This window comes from Colius striatus, chromosome 3, assembly GCF_028858725.1.
Source record: "Colius striatus isolate bColStr4 chromosome 3, bColStr4.1.hap1, whole genome shotgun sequence".
NCBI lineage: Eukaryota > Metazoa > Chordata > Aves > Coliiformes > Coliidae > Colius > Colius striatus.
In genome coordinates this window covers 53,201,846-53,222,211 of record NC_084761.1, presented here as the reverse complement: position 1 = coordinate 53,222,211, position 20,366 = coordinate 53,201,846, and the positions used below count along the sequence as shown (strand labels likewise).

General features: G+C 34.9%; 1 protein-coding gene across 6 annotated transcripts in view; it reads right to left on the bottom strand.

Annotated features, from left to right (window-relative positions):
* The window catches only part of LOC133625223 (uncharacterized), a 67,152-nt gene that overhangs the window by 32,482 nt on the left and 14,304 nt on the right, over positions 1-20,366 (bottom strand). For 4 of the 6 annotated variants that reach the window (XM_061994026.1, XM_061994030.1, XM_061994031.1 and 1 more), the window contains 5 exons: positions 16,866-17,062; positions 14,543-14,607; positions 11,703-11,809; positions 8,911-9,022; positions 3,174-3,276 (listed from right to left, as the gene is read on the bottom strand). In XM_061994026.1, coding sequence (XP_061850010.1) covers positions 3,174-3,276; positions 8,911-9,022; positions 11,703-11,809; positions 14,543-14,607; positions 16,866-17,062 — 584 coding nt within the window. The remainder of the gene's footprint in view (positions 1-3,173; positions 3,277-8,910; positions 9,023-11,702; positions 11,810-14,542; positions 14,608-16,865; positions 17,063-20,366) is intronic. The other 2 variants (XM_061994027.1, XM_061994028.1) reach the window with 2 other exon arrangements.

The following is a 20,366-nucleotide window of genomic DNA, read 5'->3' as shown; positions in this document are numbered from 1 at the left end:
CAGAGCGTGCTCTGCTTTTTGCTGAAGCTGCTAAACTTTGGGGAAGAGCAATCATTTGCAAAAATGGCCCAGTGAAACACAGTGAGAGGAAAAAGCAGAGGGAGAAGGGGGCAGCAAATGAACATCCTGTGCTGTTATTACAAAATTAATCTAGGACAACAACAATCATCTTAACTGTGGCTTCTTTTCCCAAGATGGCTTAACATATCTCCAACAAGAGTTTCAATCTAAGCCTTGTCTATGGAGCTCTCTGTTTTAAGACTGCTAAGTAGTGAGCGTATCCCTTGTTCTGCTCTTCGCAGCAAGTTCTGGCCCTCTATGCCACTGGCAGAAATTAAGCATCATTAAACTGATTCAGTTATTAGTACATTGCTAATTACTCTTTGGTGGTATCGTGCAATTGATTTTTTAAATAAGTTTCACTGAACGGAGTAAGAAAAAAAAAGACTCTTCATAACCACTGCCTTAAAAGCACTCCACATCAACAAGCAGCCTGCTAAGCCTTAAGATCCCAAACCTGACCCTTATCTACATTCACATAGTTCATTTGTGCAGGTAATACAGAAATATACCACAAGACAGCAACTGAGAGAAGTGATTGCATGAAGCAATCTCAACATTTCATCAAAGTTAAAAAATTACTATTTTTGGGGTTGTTCACGCACTCGGAAGCATATCAATAAACAGCTCTGATATCTCCTGACAATACTAATGTACATCTTGGAGGCCAAAAGTCTTTCTTCAGTCTTGTACCTGGCATGCAGAAGTGCTATTTATCTCTGAATGCTCCAGACGATTCCAGAAATATGCTCTTTCCCACTGCTGCTCATTAGCAGTGCTTCTATGAATTGTAACAGCTGGTTTTGGTTGTTTTTTTTTTGTTTGTGATTTGTTTTGTTTTTTTCAGAAAAAGTGTTACAGGATGTTAAAAAACATTTAAGTTGTTCTGTCAGGAACCTAAACTAGCATCCCCACATTCGTCCACACAGACTGCTTTACCTGCATCTACATGGGAAGGTATCTGTTTCACCACTAGGAGTCCTGATAACATGAACTGAAACCTGGACAGTCACCTTAAGACACAGATGTTCACATATTCTATTTACTCAATTCTGATATTGAACATACTCTATCCAACCCAGGTAGCACAGATCTTTTACTTTTTTCATTCTGTGAAGAATGGTGTCAAAATGACAAAATTGTAACCTTAATAAACCTAGAACTTCCAGGCTTTATAAAATAGGTTTATATACACATAGCAGTTGCTGTTTGAATGAAGAGGCACAGATTAAGAATTTGGAGAGACAACTTATACGTCCATTAGCTTTGGATCTTACAAAGAAGTAACGGTTTAAAATCCACCCAGCTTTTATTTGTTGAGATATACTTTCTATGGGATTATCTCTACCCATATAAAATAAATAATAAGTATAGTTCTTTTAGGTATGTTACATCATCTGCTTGAATAAAGAAAGAGGAGAAACTGGATCAATTATGAATCCTTAACTTTTTATAGAAAAGGCAGTTCCAACTGTGAAAATACCATCTTTCATTCATTAGAAAAAACAGTCTTCAGAAGCAACTTACACCTATGCTCAATGCTGAACTACCAACCAGCCTTCAAAATTGTGAAAAATCTTCAAAAATTATCACAATTAATATTCATGATTAGTTCTACTTGATCATATTTGGTCTTGGGCAGGGGAAAGGATAACTATGCACTGATCTTACTTCTATAAACATAACTTTAAAAAAACCAAAATCTACCCTGCAATAACTGTATCTCTGCTACCACTGTAAAGACTGCCACTCAGCATGTGCACACTTCCATAAAATTTTGTATCTATTGAAAATGTGTATTAGTTCCTTATCTGCAAGGCAACACCTACTCACTCCTCCATTAATCACGATTCTAGATTTCCAATGGAAGTTGGGAGAATCAGGTTAAGCTCATGGAATTTAATTTTGAAGATCTATGTAAATCCTCGATATATTCTTCCATAAGATACTTTGAAGCCATTACCAAATAGTCCTTAAAATAAGCTATTGAAATTTTAAATGGATAATAAAACGCAATGAGTACCCATAATGTAAGCAGCAACTCATGACATATGAGCACGTTACAAGTGAGATGGATAGTCACTTAAGTGACTTGGGAGGAAGACAGAATTAAAAAAGGAAGTATAAGGAGTTTGCACAAAATAATCAAACAGTAAGTCTTCCTAGCAAGTGAAGAGAATCCAATGAGACAAAGAACAGATGTGAAACGTTTTGAACAAACATTTGGCAAACAGTAGAAGAACAGATCACATGACACTAGGTGACCCCTCTGCAAATACTTAAAATATACACTCAAAACAAAGACGGCATAATTAAACCCTAGTATTTTGACTTTACCTTACAAGTCTAATAAAAAATAAATCTTACAGCAGTAGAGCACAAATTCATACAAAATGAAACATTAAAGACAGATTACCTTGAGGTTATGCTTAATAGTGCAGAATCAGATTTTAAGTTGGGTAGTTAATATATACAAGAATTAGATGCAGGTCATTAGCATTCTCATCTCACAATCATATTTAAAAGTTTTGAATTGTATCTGAAAGCTGTAATCACCTACACAAGCAGCTACACATTAAAGAAGCACGGTAGTATCTATAAAAATCCTTTGCTGTAACAACAGACAACTAAGTGCTGAAGAGATCCTTTAAAAACCCTCACACTGTACAACTCTTCATGAACTGTCACGTTATAGTCAGATGCTGCAATAAGGTTTTGTCATCCAAATAACATTCTTCATGTTTACTGACAGTGAGATCTAATAGCATTACTAAGTTTTAAAAACACAGTAAAACAACGACACTTGCACGTTGGTGTAACCATGGGTTGGGAAACAAAGACAAATGAAGAAAAGGAAAAATGACAAGAAGAGACAGCAGCAGCAACAGAAGGATAAAGTGTCTCAACAGAACAAAAATGTGGACTTCTAAAACTTAATCGTTTTGATAATGGCCGCAGGTCCCATTTCTATTCTAAACATGAATACCTTTAAGAAAACATTACGATTTCACTGTGCACAGCACAATGAAAGTAAACGCATATATGTGGCTACCAGTAACAGTCAAGAAAAAAAAAAAAACAAATTTTAATGAAAAGACGATGTGAATATTTACCCATGCCAGTTCCAGCTGGTGCAATCTCTCTGGAGAAGATTTCTACAGCTTCTTTTTGTTTATGGTGTACAGCAAGCCAAATAACAGCTTCCCGAGGACCCTGCTTCAAATAGTAGAGATTAGATTAGCTTAGACTCAGAACGTCATCTAAATTTACCAAATTGAAAAATAACTGTTGCTCAGCCTTTGAGTTAAATTTAATGGAAATATTTAATTTTCATTCAGCAACTTTTGATTACAATTTTCTGTTAGTGTTTCATTATCTTTATTTTGCTACCATGAAACCAGCTATTGGATATTTGAGACTGCTAAGACACCATGCTACTTCTTTAGCATCCTCAAAGAATCAAATACTATAACTAACAGTACTTTACAAGAAACTAAGTACTTGGCTTGACTCTCAATGGAATTGGCAAACAAACTTTCCTCTTATTTTAAGTGCACTGATAATACCTTGGGGACAATCAGCATCAAGCAGTAAGCTGATCGGCTCCCAGGAAAGAATGAAAATCTAATCCTTGGGAGTTAAATAAGAGAATAGAACTTGTAAAAGGCATCACATTGCCAGAGAAGAGAGCAGACATTCCTCTGAAAGGTAAACTCAGTCAGACAGTACTCTGCTCTCTACTCTACAACTTAAACACCTGCACTTGCAGATAAGCATTTTCATTTTACTTCTCTTAAAGAAAAAAAAAAATTTAAAAAAAATCTCTTTTCTGCCACTGAAATAGCTACCACTGGAATCAATAACCTGGCAAAAGCCTTCAAATAAACATTACACCTCACTGATGGCAAAAACTACTTATTCTAGAACTTGCATCCACCAGTAAGAACCACCTTTGATCTACCTTTGCATCTCAAAGTGTGAAAACTGCTCAAAACACAAATCTGTCCTTAAGTGTCTTACTTGTCTCAAAGCACAAGCACAACCACCTTCATCACACACATGAAACTGGACTGCACAAGATCCCAAAATCTACTGGTCAGGAACCAAAGCCTAGGGAGTTGTTTGGTTTTTATTGTTATTGTTGGGTTTTTTTGTTTGGTTGTTTTTTTGCTTTTCTACAGACTCAGAGGACTTCATAACCCTCTAAATGTCCCGTCTAAAAATTCTTGTAGATTTGGTAGGTGTTATACTAAAAGTGTAGAAAAAAGCAAAGGAAAACTGAACATATAGCTATTTAAGATATTGAAGATGACAATTTCCTAGAAAAAAAGAGTAATTGTTTTTTGAAAGCTCCAAGCCCTTCTTAATCTATGCCAGACATCTGCTATACCACAAAAGTATACACATGACTAAATAACTCATTTTTGGTTTACTCCTTTTTTTTTTACCCCTAATATATAATAATAACTGAAGTACCTAATAGCTTCCCAATTGTGCATAAAATCATGAAGAATATTTTTAAATCACGTTTTTCCTCCTAAGAGATTTCAGCAAAAAGTCTATTTATTTACAACTAGAGAAACCAGTGACAGTCTTTGAAAGCATTCGAGCTTAAATACGCTGTAGACAGGAAGGACATGGATGCCGCTACAATTCAACAGCCCCAACTTCAAAATGCAGGGGTTGAGGTATGGAGCAAAAGGGACTTTTTCTTTTGGTCAGATGAAAAGAATGGAGCCATGACTCCTTGAAAGAGTCTCTTCTCCTCTGAGCTAAGGAACAGCATTATACTACGCAGCATGAAATTCTTTATGACTTAACAGTAAGAAGAGAGAAGAACCTGTCTTCATGTTGACAGTATCTTCAATATATAGAACAAGAGAGAAAAGATAAACACCTTGAAGTTGTTACTACGTGCAAGTAGTTGTTAGATGAACTGAATTAAAGTTGTGACCAAACCAAACCAGAGCAAGTGTCTCATCTTTATTGTTTCATGTTTTGATGCTTATTCACTACTCAAAATTGAATGGGTGTCCCTGATTTCAAGTTCATGTCAAAAACAATTCTAAAATTACTTCAAGCAACTGTCCATTTATACAGTTGGCAGTGAAAAATGCTGGATTATTATGCTTAAAGATATAAATTTACTCATCAGAATTCTAGTAAATGTAACAGTATCATAATAAAACGGTTCTGCCCCTCAAATTTTAAGACTTGACTAAACATTTTAAACTCAAAATCACAACTAATTTTTCCTCTTCAAAATAACCCAAGAAAGCATGTGAGGGATCTGAAATTCTAAACTGCCTGTCTTTTAACACATCTCCTAACTCTAGTGCTATTTATTTTAATTGCCCCCAATTTTGTAAAGCTGCATTCTTTAAAAACATTACATAAGCCAGCAAACTGAGTATCAATGTTTGAAATATTGGTGGCTTTAATACTAATAATACTAATATACTTTTCCTATGTGTATACAGTAAGCAATACTGTTGAGCATGTCAACATTCGAAAATCTCAAGTCCATTTCAGGAATTTAAGCAATGTAGGAACTTGGATGTACTTAGTGGCAGCTGCTGAAAGGGTGTTTATCGTAAGTGTTGTAATATGCTGCACCAAGCATTCTGGCTACTGTAAGAGCATCCCAGGGAGACTATTATGTAAACATACTACTAAATCCTCTATTCCAACTCAAATACATGACAAAACAAACACAGACAAGCTCACTTAGGCCAGGTTATACTAAGAGAGGAAATCTTCCTGATTTTATAGCTGGTGATCAGCTAAAAACCCAATAATGAAGGGCCTTCTTGTTTTAGTATGTTTATACGTAAGTCCTAAATATTCATAAAGTTGAAATATTATTTTTCTCTACTTCCTATTCTAGTGGCATATCCACATAGAGGTACTCTGAAGTACCATAATGGTAAGCCTAATTGCTTTCCTCTTTCTTAAGTATCCCTATGTAGATATACTCTCAGTGAGACACATGTAGTTCATTTCTCAGTCTCCAAACTTCCAGTCTGGAAAATAACTCCCACAATACTGTCATGTAGGAAATCCTGCAAACTTGCTTCACATTTTTATTGGTTTATCTTGACACCCATGTAGGCAAACACTAAAATAAATGTTTAGCAGAGACAAGGTAGGGGAAGTTATATTATGTCATCACATCACATATGACTGCAATGATAGAAATTTCCTTCTATAAATACAGAAACAGATGCCCCAATCAAAATAATATAAATAAGAAACCAATCAGTTCTTACAGTTTAAAAGTTTCACTAGATTGTTATAAAAATTGCTGCTATACAGAAAATATGCAGCCGTACCACAAAAACTCAACAAATGCCTTTTTTTTCCTTCAACATTCAGTGCTCCCAAAGCTACCAAAAAATTAAATTACTACAAATAATAATTAATAGGAAATACTCCTGCAGAAAACAGTACACTTATGCATTCACATCTGTTTCCTGGTTCTAAACTGTACCACATCTTCAATAATTCATTTAAGTTCATAGCTTACTTCCTTGCCCATAGACACAAGATATGAAAATAAGCCAAATCCTATTCTGAGTGGGTGAATCCATTATTTAAAACTGGATATGTAAACTATTCTAAGTAATTTATCTTACAGGGTCATAATTAAGTAAAAAAAATAGCAAAACAAAGTTGTATTTCTTGAAGTCTATACAATGTGTTGTAAACTGGCTAACAGCAGTTTTATACAGCAAACTCTAATAACTGATGTACTTTCAACAGGTACCTCTCACATGAACACATCCAGTATTTTTGAACCATGAACTCACTGACACTGTGACACTGTCATAACCCCTTCTTCCTCCCCAACAAAAAAACGTAGAGTAGGAGACATTAAAAACACCACTAGGGTTAAGAGATGATTCAGGTCCCTTTCTTGTGCATGCTGGGCTGCTATTAACAAAGCAAGCTCTTAACCGTGGCAAGCAACAACTACACAAGCAAGAGGGTAAGACTGAGAAAGCAAAGGAAGCCAACATTTCTTACTATCTTCAGGACATTTTGTGTTGTCAGGAACAGTCAACACTCCACATCGCAGCCCAGGCTATAGAATACAGGCCTACATAAGCCCAGAATATACAATGATTGCACAGCTGCAAAGGCAAACTTTTGCACCCAAATTGACAGACCTGTGTGAGAATTAGTCCAGCCACACCAGACACCTACACCAAGCTCGAAATATTGTTCAACTTATCCTGCCTTGCTATTCATATACATATTTGCTTCTCCTCTTTAGATCTAGATGGCAGAATCTTCAAAGTAGCAACCGTTTTCCCTGTATGTTAATATGCTACCTAACATAACGTGGCTCCATTGAGCACGGTCACTTGTAACCTGAAGTGTCATGTCCAATTTTGTATGGAAAGATACGGTAGGAGAAAGCATTTAAGAGACTATATTATTTCTATTTAAAACCCCAATAAGAAGACAATTTCCTTAGGATTCTACAATTTGTATTTTAAATGGAAAAAGCAAACTCCATTTCCCACCCTTCTTTCTCAAGACGCTATGGCTGCTTTCCAGACAAAAACTCCTCTGCTTAGTTTCTTCTAAACTGTAAGAGGAACCAGGTGAAGGAAGAAGACAATAGTGTTTTCCTGTATTTCAGCCTTTGCTCTCTCATCCTGTTTCAGGCATGTATGGGAACAACATACAATGGAGATAACACTCCAAAGAAAACGGAACAATAAGGAATGAGAAACTGCTCTTTTTCAAATAATTATTCACTCCATACGATGAGACAGAAAACTTTCTATGTAAGGATTTAATTAAACAATGTATTACAACACATATTCTTAAGGAGCTGGTACAAACAGAACACAGATAAGTTCAACATCTGGAACATCTGTTCCTATGTTTCAATATTTTGATTCTGCAATCTCAGTAACAAACTTAACAACATTGCAGAGTTTATGGGTCTAAAAGCAAAAAGACCGCATTATAAAACTTACCCCTCAGGACGCAACTGAAACTGAAGCTCAAGCATTAAAATGAAGAACTGCAGATACAACTTGGCAAATTTCTAGAAAACTTAACTTCTTACTATAGAAGTTTACTGTCTTTCTCAATATCATGTCCTTGTTTCCTGTACATGCATATTGTCAGCTATTTTGAGTGCTGGTACTCTTAACATCAAACTCAGAGCTGAGTTTTGCCATGTGTAGCTTAAGACTATCATTGACAAAGAATTAAATGCTACTGGTTTGGAGCAAAGTAAACTGTCCAAATATTTAAAGTGCAAGTAATTGTGGGCAAGATTTACTGTCCTTTTTCTTTAAAAAGGACTTTCATAACCTAGATTAGGAAAACAGATCATGGATATCACAGCTGTGGTGCCTATGGCCATCATCCATATACTAACATAGGAATTTATTGTCACAAAATACAATGTAGAATTACATAGCTGAAGATAATACTCACAGTTTCTGAACAGGCAACAATAACTCTGCCATTTTCTCACTCTTCATTCTTTATAATGAGGTCTTACAGAACTACATCTAATGCAATTTAAATCTACATTGTAAGAACTTCTATAAGAAGATATTTCTTTAGATGAATGATATTAGAACAGATTACAAAAACATTTTTTTAAGACTTCATACTGGTCCTTCTAGAAGGCCCAACAATGTAAAGGCCTTGTCAGTGTTTATTTTGTACACCAAAGTGTACAGTGACACTGAATTCTTTGCAAGATGATGGGTGAAATTCCCAAGATGACTGTGAATTCCTTCAAAGTTGTGGAAAAGATAACATTATGGAGAGATTACAAGAGGTCAGTAAAAGTTCAAGAACACTCCACTGAATACTTACACCATCTATACTCCTTCTAGCATGAGGTCCATATGTATCTTCAGACCCTAAAACCTGTATGTTAACTGCACTGTAATCTTCATACCCAAGCTGACTGAAAATAAGACGAGTCCTGCAACAAATGATTTTTTTTATTAGTAAACTGCCTCAAAATGATTACCTGAAGTAGCCCTGTGTGGTCCACAGGAGTTAGCTGTCATGCAAATTGACTATGAATACTTTACACTAAACAAATATATCAGAATACTAGAAATCACATGATTACTGGCAAGAAAGTTATACTTCTGAATGAATTTCTAGGTTTCAAACTAAGTCTTTTGTTTATTCAAATTATTTGATAGACAACAAGCAAACATAAATAAATGGATTTCAGCTCTTGCTTTCTCTTTAAAACAAAGAGAGCTTGAAATGTTAATTACAGTACATGTAACCTTCCTGGTCTTCATACTGATAATTCAGTACTTAACTCTGTTTCTGCTACAAGGCCTTATGAACTACAAAAAAAATACGTGAAATTACTTCATTGTATCACAGGCATCAATGGACAAAAATTGAACTGAAAAAGGAATTTTTATTCAAACCTCAAATGTATTCCTTTGGGATTAGTAACATAGGACTCAAAATACCAAAAAGTACATAAAAGTTTTTAAAGAGAGTTTCTTGATTACTCACAACTTTTCAGTCTGGCAGTGAAATCCCTCAAACTCTTTTTGTAAGGATATTTCCACTAAAAGCACATTGTGTCAAGTGTGCCTATTTTGTCTATCACAATTAATAATGGGGATCACTTTCTTTTCATACACCATGAAAACACACATACTGGTTTAACAGAGGCAGCAATTAACACTGGGTTTTGACAAATATTAAATTTGGATTACATAGACTGTTTGCAACTAATCTTAGAAAAACGAGCCCAACATTCAAATACCAATACTGAAAAGGACCACTATAGTTTTTAAAGAATAATAATGTGAAGTCCAAATTAATTTTTAAAAAAAGTCACAAGAAAAAAGTTGTGAAAAAAGTTTTAAAGTAATCAAACCATTAAAAAGAGCCCAATTTACTAACATGCAGATTCTGAAGCACCTAAACTAGCTTCCCAATAATCTTGGTCTCACACCCTTCTAGATGTATAAAAGATTAATCAATTGAAACACTGGAATCATCAGGATGAGAAAAATACTTTGCATCAGCAGAACACCTTGAAGACACTATTAATGTATCATCACTGCTGTAAATATTAGCATAATATCTGAAAAAAATTAAGCAGGACTTAAATACAAAATACAATTTTGTAACTGTTGTAAAGAGATGAAGGTGGTTGATGTACCACAAAATGTTTTACCACAGTAAAACAGACACATGATTTACGGTACCTAAATTTGCAAAGTGTGTCTGCAGTAAGTTATTTTACATTATTTATTTACAAACATTACAATTAGAGATACTAAGAGTTCAAAATACATTTATTTTGTGTGTATTCTTTGCCCTTTTCAGTTGCCTTGGTAGTAGAACCGAGAACCAGGAAAAATAAAATGAGAACAAATACTGCTCCAAAGTGACTTCTTCACACTCATACTGCCAAATCTCTCCTGCTTACAAAAATGAGTAAGCAAATAAAGGAGAAGCATGCAAGAAGGAAGAAGTCAATACTACAAACTGACAAGACTGCTTAATGTCTTAGGCTGCCAACTAATTTGACCTGTATATTTGAAGCACCTTAAATTTGTGCACCTTATTCTGTAGTTGTTGGTATTAGACTACTGAACAGAATTACAATGGACTGGAAGCTGGTTGGCTGAAATACCATGTCTTTACAACACTTCCTTGCAACAGGAATTGGTGGAAAGATTGAAGATAGAGCGTCCTAAAGAGACGTAGTTACTGGTAGAGCCTTCTCTGACAGTGACCAGACTAGCTAAACTCTTATTCTACATCTGGGTTGACACAGACAAATCTTCTGAACGTGTTGAACAGCTTAATTCCATGCATTAAGACAGCCTCATCTGCTGTCTCCTGAGGGAAGTCACAGAGCTTGTCCTTCATCACAGTGCCATACATAGGCATATGGGCAGTAAGTCCCTAAGTCCACAGTAAACCCTGTATTTCTGACAGGTGAATAGGTGTCTATTCTAGTGTATTTGCTGCATGGGTATATAATAGAATGAGAAGGAAGTTTTATATAAAACATGGCACAAAGGAATGGATCTCATAACTAGAAATGTTGAGGCTATTGGAGTAAATGCTCAGACTTCCATGAGGGTATGAAATTATATTTTAGATGAATCTCATCTCACACAAATACATTGGCATGACAATAAGACTGAAGGTTTATCAGTTTGAGTTCTATCAAACAAAATCATTAGTCAAATTTTACGAAGTACTAAGATAATTTTATTTCAAACAGAAACTTGGTAAACTGCCTACATTTCATAGTACTAAGATTTTTTTATAAGTAAGTTCTGTGAAAGTCAATGAATACTAGCTTTATGGGGTTCTCTCTGACACCTAACAAATTTTAATCTGAACCCCCTTATCTAGTATCCAGCCATCTATTTTCAACAGTATTTGCGACCTTTCTCACTCTGTCAAATGTAGCTATAGTTATGTGCTGAAAACAGGTTTCCTGAACAGGCCACTTAAGTCTTTAAATGTCCTCCCAATTGGAAGACTATAATCTTTTAGAGTTCTTACAAGGTTAATATGGTTACCATCACGTGTCATAGTCCTATTTTCATCATCTCTGCAAAAAGAAAAAAAAAACAAAACCCCTTTAAGACTCAAATACCAACCTTTGCAGAATGCTTTCTGCCGTGCGTTTTGCTTTTTGTACTGCTTTTGGACCTCCCACTGGACAAACAGCAGTAGCTCTGAAGCCATCAAGATAAGTGGCATTTACCTAATGATAAAGGGATTCTGAAATTACATGAGATTCAGTGCAGATAGGCTATAAATACTTCCCTGACAGTCACTATCCATACACTAAGGAGAAACAGAACAGCAAGAAACTAATCATCATTGTCACAAAAATTTAGTCTATTATTTAAAACTCTAACTTCTATTGCAGGAAGATCCAAATCTGCAAAACTGTGAGACTCCTGAATCACTTCTCATGATCATACTTCAGTTCTCCTGTGCTTATCTATTTTGGTACAGAAGACACATTCTGATGTTTAAAAGTTGAATCACAGTCAAATAGCCTAGTCCTAGGTTTCCCAGAAATCTTAAACGTTCAAACATATTTACATGCATACACAAAAGAACATGCTATAACATTGCAAACGTTTAATTAATAAGCATTTTACTACACTTCTAGTGCTTTAGCTGCTTAACAAAGCCCTAATATAGTAAAAGTAACGGCTATAAATGGTAGGAAAGCCTTAATGAAAACTTTAACATTTGTTACCAAATAGAAATTGAAGAACCTGGTAAGACATTCAGCATAACTCTCTGTAAGCAGAAATGTTTTCCTACAGTAAATTTTCAAACACTTTATCTAGTCTACTTTTGTCCCAGAAAATAGTGTTTCAGCTTTTTCTTTGAGAAACTATTTCACAGATAATGGATTTCTCATTATCTTCCCTGAAACTTACCTTGTATCTCACTATGTTATCACTGTTTTACTAACTACACTTCACCATTAAAGCAGCAATATTTCTTCTACATTTACAGTAAAATTACAGAAAGACCTACCATACCCTTAAAATACTTCTAGCTAGTTACAATGCCCATCAGTCACTTCCTTGTCAACATCTGAAGTTTGTTTCAAAAAATTCTAAAACAGGCATACAAAGCATATGTCCATTCATCACTGACAGCAATTAAAAAAATACAAATATGTCACAAAAAGTCTAACTTAAATATTTTAGAATATCATTACACTGTTTAATACACCAAAAAAAATTTTTAAATATTCCTAAACATACGTATTTCAAATGCCCTACTTAAGACATAACAATAAATAAATTTAAACTTCTGGTTTATTGCTATGTAAAAAACTAACCATTATTCTGATTTGTTTATTTAATTTCAGGCTTCATCGACTGAAAAACTAAAATGTCAGTTATTTCCTTTAGACATACAGAAGTGTGCAAATGTAAAGTCAAGAAAACTGCAGGAGGACAAGGCTGCTACCAAAACAGTCACTGAAAATTGTTGAGAAGTTGTAAAACATTCTGCTTCAAACCACACACTTGGATCAAGGAAGAAACAGTAGTTCCTACTTTGTACATTCCCTGTCTTCTGTTTTTGCTTGTATCAAATTCCCCTATTCACTACAGGAATAATAAGAGCATTAGCATAGCTATAAATTCACTTGATGGAATCTGATGTTTTGTACAAAAGCATACTCTTTATGTCATTTTTAGGAATTACCTCTAAATTGACTTCTCCATCAGTTATACAGTCTCATTTTTATAACTAAACATATTTTAATAATGTGCTTATAATTTATGTTTTAAATACAACAAAAAAAATGTATCTTCAGACAAAAGAAGAACAGGTATTCCCAGATACAGATAATGCAGTCACAGATCACAGAAAAGGGAAATTTATAGTTCTGGCAATAGAAGTGTCAAACTAGTAATTAAGACATTCAGGAAATGCAAAATCTGACAAGACAATATTATACTGAAATTGCAAGCTGCCTGTAAAAATCAATACTTCGTTATATTAGGCGAAAGTTTAGAAGAAGTCATGTTCAGATTATACTCCCCCAGTTTTACAGTATTGAACACCTTTCTCATAAAGCTGACACAAACATGATTACTAGAAAGCTGATAGAAGTGAAAAACTAAAGGCATGAGCAAAATGAACTGTGGTATACAATTTGATTCTAGAAATGCTTTGTCAGTATGCTTCAATTATGGAGCCTTTATGGAGCTCTTCAATTCTGACTTTATAACTCATTAAAACCAAACCTACTTTGGTGATATTTATCTTTCAAATACCTTTTAAAAACTGATACTCTATCTTACATAAAACTGGATTTATAAGTGTCAGAAATGTTTAAAAAAATGAAGTAAAATTCCAAATAAAAATAATGCTCAGATATATGTTAAAAGAAATATTAGCACAACTCTCTGCTTGGGTTAACTCCCTTTTCATACTGCTGTGCTAAACACTTAATTTCTGGTCTCAGTCTTGCATCCATATAAGTCAGACTTGCCATCAGTTTAAATAGGAAAAGGATCCAGTCCTACTGGCACTTCACCAGACATTTATTAGCTTAACATCCACTCGGGAAATAGAGACCACTAGAAGACTACAGAAGCAAATATAAAATCTCACAATTTTACCAGAGTTTGGGTTTCTTTCCACAGAATATTAACTAACAAGAATGAAGGTGCTAATGGGATAATTTTTTTTTTTTAATAGCAATAATAATAATTTTTAAAACCCTTCTGGCTTTCTCTGAAGGTTTGTGGATAAGCCTGTTAAACATGTTTTTATGTATCAAATAAGGCTTGTCTTTTTTCCTTTTTCCCCCACCTCTTTCTTTTACTATCAGAGCAGGGAGAATGAGAATTTTAAACTGGTAACAGTTTTTGGCAGAAAATATTTACTGTCTTATCCAAAATATAAAATTTTGTAAGTCAAAAATACCTTACACTCCACAGAAAAGAGATAATACCTTATAAAATGTTGAAGGAGGTGATCCTTTTGCTCCATGAACTTTTACTGCTCCACCATCAAAACCTGCAGTGGTTAAAAAAATCAGTATTTAAGCTTCTTCAGTGTAACTTCGAAGACATTCTTTTGTGATACATATTAATCAAATGCACTTAATTAAAAAACAAATCATTGATAGCTGTACTACAACAGAAGAGAACCTTTCACAAAACAGTCCTCCTTGCCTCAGAAACATAAACAGCTACTTGGTGACTAAATTTATGACATGAATGAGCTTTTTAATATAATGCTTAAAATGTTTATTCATGTATTTAAGAAATATTTAACAGAGAAAGCAGCCTTAGGACTTCAGACTCACTTATTTTCCACTTAACAGACAGTTACTGTGCGTACACACAGAGCATACAATTTTCTGTAGCTGGCTGGAGTGGACTGCAGCCCTTCACTCATTAAAGAAACAAAACAAAAAAGATGAGAAACTACTGAGACCTTATTTGCTGGTAAGTTAGTAAGTGAAGGGATAACTTAACTTTATCCTTCTTGTCAATAACAACAAAACAGTCTGAATATATGTTCCAGGGCAACTACCATGTTCACAATTAGGAAAATTAATGCCAAAATAAAAATTGGAGAAAATTGTTGCCATGGCATGAGGTTCAAGCTTGAACTGAAGAAAATCAATAGGTGCAACTCATTGAAAATGAGGACTGCAAGATCAGGACCTAATGTCAGACAGAATTTTATTGTAACTCACCTGTACCTAACCTGTGCTTGAAAACATTTAGGAAGCAGTTCAAAGCTTCACACAAATACTCTGAAGGGATTTAAAAAAGTGAATGTGACTAGCAGAAATTTTATGTGTCACTTAAATAACTTCATCGCTCTCTGGAAGATCGACAGAAGGTTAATTTAACTCTTTCAATACAGAACAACATCCCTATAGTGTCAGGGTCAAGACCTGGAAGAGTTTAATGTTCCAGGTGAAGGAATAATATAAAGAAAAAATCCACAAAACAAAATGTATAGCATCCATTGACAAAAAAAAAAAAAAAAAGAAAAGAAAATAGAAGCATCTCTCAGTTCAAACACTGCAAGTAATCCAGCAGGACAATAAAATCAGCAGTGTAAACAGCAAACATAGATAGCCTGCCTGTTCTTGCTGGTGTACGTGTCAAAGCACTTCAAACTTAAAATATTTAAGAAATCTGCCCATTTTCCATCTGTTATATTTCTAAAAGGGCTAACTGAAAGTTCATGTGAAAGTTCATTTTAAGTTCAAACATGTCATATTGGGTCATTTGCAAGCTAAAAGTTCACAGGAAGGTTAGGGTTTCTTTTTTTTAAGAAAGACTAGTGGCTAAGAGCAGCAAGCTGGCCTTATCAGACTGCCATTTGGTTATGCTGCCTGAGCAGAGGGTTCACTGTACAATTACAGTACTTTTATTATAGAAGTAAAATATTTCTGATGCTGTGGTGCTTTGAGTTTATCACAGTAAGTTTTTAATTTGAAATTTCAATTGTTTCAAGTTTTTTAAAACACTTGGCATACTGTCACAGATAAGTTCCAACAATGAAAAAGGATATACAACACACATGCAGGAAAAAACAAACTTGAAATGACTGTAAACAAACATTTATTTTCAAGCTGTTTTATCCAACCTACAGATTTGAAATCTGTTATGCTTGGGTAGTTTGTTTTGACTCTAAAGCTAAATCCTGAACAAGCATTATATACATCTTTAGTCTACTGGCTTTTTAGAGTTTTGAGGATAGCAAATGGGACTTTTTCTAATAGAGATTCCCTAGTAGAAATTCTGTACCTAAGCACCCTTCTACCACTTAAGGTGATCCACCTAAACATTCAAGAAAAACACCACTAACAGGCACTGTTTTGAAAGCCACAGCTTTCCATTGTTACTAACACTTCAAATTCCATCTGAGGAAACACGTATGTATCTTTTTGAGCAAAGAAATTGAACTGCAGTTTAAAAAAAACCCACTGACATCATGGCAGAAATGTCTCAATATTGCTCACACAGAATACATAGTTTAAAGACTTGGTATGTGCAAGGCATGCATTATGAAGTAAAACAAAAGAAGCAGCAACCAAAGATTTACCTTAGGCCACTAGTAAGATAAACAAGAGTACAGATAAAACTTTTACAGGAATTTCTAGCAGAATTCTTGAATAAAATCAATTTAATACAGTATCACATTCTAAGGAGCTTATTTAGCATGAAATATGCACAGAAACATGGAAATTAGAGTAAGTGTTTTAGTTTGATAATTCATCAACACATCTCTTAACATGTAAGACAACTAACCTGGAATTTCAGTGATGGAGACTTGGGAAAAGTCACATGTGACATCTGGTAAAAGATAGCGCTGAGGATTGCCCAATTCATACACCAACTGTTCAGCCACAGTGCCAAAAGAGATTAGTCCCCCTGTGTCTGGTGGTTTGGAAAGAATAAAGTCTCCTTCAGAGGAACACTCTACAATGGGAAAGCCTATGTTGTGCCTAGAATATGAAAAAAAAAACCCAAACTATAAATACAAAGGGAAAGTGAAAAGGAAAAAAAGAGTAATCTTATACCAGAATTTTATGGCATTGACTAATTAAATTAAACTGATCAAGAGTTACACATCTGGTTGTTTCTGCAGAAACACACACAAGAAAGAGCAGTGAACAAACTGCTCAATCAACATAAGAAGAGGATGCCCTTAGTGCCTGGCAATGGAGTGCAGATGTAACAACAGATACCAACAGCAGATAACAAGTGTGGAAGGGAATGGAGAAGGACACTAACAGAAATGGTCACAATAAAAAGAAGTTGAAAGAATTAAGAGGACTATGATTAAAGAGGTAAATTGAGGAGGAAAGCCATGATTGCTAAGTCTAGCCTAGCTTGGTTTACAGCAGCACACATAGCATGAAGACACACAGATACATCCTGCCCTCTGAATTTTTAGAAGTGCACTCAGAAAAGGAAGAACAGACTCTGCTGGAGAAAAAAAAAAAAATCACAGATGAAGAGAAGTAAGAAACAGGAATAATCACACCTGTTAAGGACAATTTCACATGCTAGTAAGTTACAAACAGAAAAGTTATAATCAGAAAACAGAAAGAAATGAAATGTTAAGATCTTCAGCCCAGAACAATAATAGAAGACAAAGCAAACAAAAAATTATGAGACACTGCAAAAAGCAAAGCAGTAAACCAGAAGCTTATAGATATGTCTGAATGAACATACAGGAATGATAAACAGAAAGTAATGCTGGTCGTTACAGTAGCAAGGCAGAATTTTCAGTTATGTGGATGAGATCTAGATATTTGCTTTCCCAGCTAAAGGCTTTAATTTTATTTACAGGAATTTGAGCAAAAGTTAACTTAAAAAAAAATTTAAAATAACCTGAAAATTAAATTAGAGCCTAAATATTATTCTAAAAGTGCTACCTGGATTACTCGTCTCTCATAGGAATTTGGAAATTTATACAAGTGTCTCAAAGACACAAAAAGAACACAGAAAGTGGAGTTGTCCACTTACAGTCCCTTGCAAGAGCAAAGATGTTCTAAAAAGGTTCTAATAACAGAAGGTGGTGAACATCACTGTTCTCATTAAAATCAGTGACCATCAGGTCCTTCATACATAAACCCAGCCCATCCCTGAAACTGATTATTTTTGGGTGCTAGTAGTAACACTGTGCTCAACATACAATCAAATTGGTTAATCAGCAAAGGTTAGATGAACATAGTTTGTATAACATAAATCCACAAAGTTTTGAAGGAAGGAAGCAAAGAAACCAGTGAACTCTTAAGTAACATTTGTAAAAGTTCATGGGAGTTTGAACAGATTCCTTATCATCAGGAAGCTTTAAACATAACCTCATTATTTTAAAAAAGGATTAAGAGACAGGCTCTTTTACAAAAGATCAGCAACTTTAATACCAATAGGGTAGAAAATTTGGTAAGCATGGTAGCAGGAGGACACCTAGAAAATCTTGCAGTGAACCAGTAAAGATTATATGTAATTACACTGGTCTTTACTAAATAGATCAAGAGAAACAAAAAACCTCCTCATTCTGGTGAATAAAAAGAATTTAATGGAATTGATAATTTTTTTATACAAGTTATTCTCAATTTTTTTTTTGAGAGGAAAAGAAAGGAGAAAAGATGGTGGTAAGAGCTACACAACATTCAACATTTTAAAATGTAGCATAGGGAAAAACCCAACACTCAAAAAACCTCTCAATTCTTGGTCTTGAACATTGATGTGGGGTAACAGAGTAACATATGTAATTATCCCAACTTTACAGGCAAGGAGACAAAGAAAGCATCAAGATTTGATCAGTGTTAAACAGCATGATTGGTGACTGAACAAGGCTAGAATTAGGGAGCCTTTACCCTCCTGGTACCATGCTTGTGTACTTTGACCCTAATATGTGTCTGCTTTGTCTTCATGCAAAAGCACCGAGTGCCTTGCAAGCATACTCAACACTGCTTATCCTAATCACCTATCCAAAAGTGAAATCACTTCCATAAAGACAGAGTATCCAGTGCAGATTATCCCACTGCAGAGACAGCTGGTATCTTTGCTGCAGCCCACTTACATCCAAGTCATCAGCACGCGCAACTCTTCAAACACATTCCTGCACATACTCTCCAGGGATCTTTGTTCTGAAGGAAGAGGTGACTTGTAGACACTCAACTTTCTGCTCTGAACCACTGAGTCTACCAACATCGATTAAACTTCAGTTTACCCAAGCTTTACTCTCAAAAGATCCAAACCATTAAAAATCAAAACCTAACAACAAAGAGAGAACATCTTCTAAAAGTCTTAAAATCTGACGAACACTTAAGTCATTAAAAGCAGACTCATCATGGAAAACAGCAGGTAAATAGTATTGGTATGAACAAAACTACTCAAGTCCCTTAGTATAAAAAAGGAAGGACAGACTCTGATTTTCCTGTCATGTTGGGACTACAGAGGATCTTTATGGTAGAATTCTTTATGCTGACAAAGTAGCTGGAAGGAGACCACACAGGTACGAATATAGTTTCTGGAACAGCTTCTAAATAGCCTCCAAGGTTGAGACATACTTGTTATATAAAAATCACTCAGCTCTTACCACTTGCAGTAAGTGTTGACAAAAAGCTTGTAAAAAAATTATATGGAGAAGACAGTCCTAGCATGAGAATGAGAGGACATTTAAACTATTCTGAAATCCATGACCCCAGGTAGTCAATGAAAAGAACATCACAATCAGTGGCACTCTCTGGCCATCTCATTCATTGCTAATCTGTTTCAACAGATAATGAAGACTTTTTGCCTTTGTGATAAGCTCCAGGTATGTTCCCTGCTTAAGGTACCAACATCACCCAACAAACTTTCCTGAACAGTTGGTTAGTTGCAGAACATGTGCATCCTCCCAGGTCATATTAGCTCTGAAAGCTGCCCTCACTTTTTATCCACTCAAAACATAGAGATGCAATGAATTGTTCAAGAAGTTCCTGGATTCCATCTGAGTTGTAACTGGATGACTGGAAAAATAAATACATCCTACACTACCTCATAGCAGATGACAATAACAATCTACATTAACATATGCATGCTTAAGAGAAAAATGTATTACATACATTGCCAAAAGGCATGACTTAAAATTAACTTTCAGCTTGGAAACAGACTGAGCTAAGTCACCCCTATGGCATGATTCAATTAAGTGACAGCTACTTATACTTGTTATCAAAGCTCCCCAGGAGCAATAGCTAACTGTGTGGAGTATTCTAGCATATACCACAAGTACTACAATCACACTATCCCCTT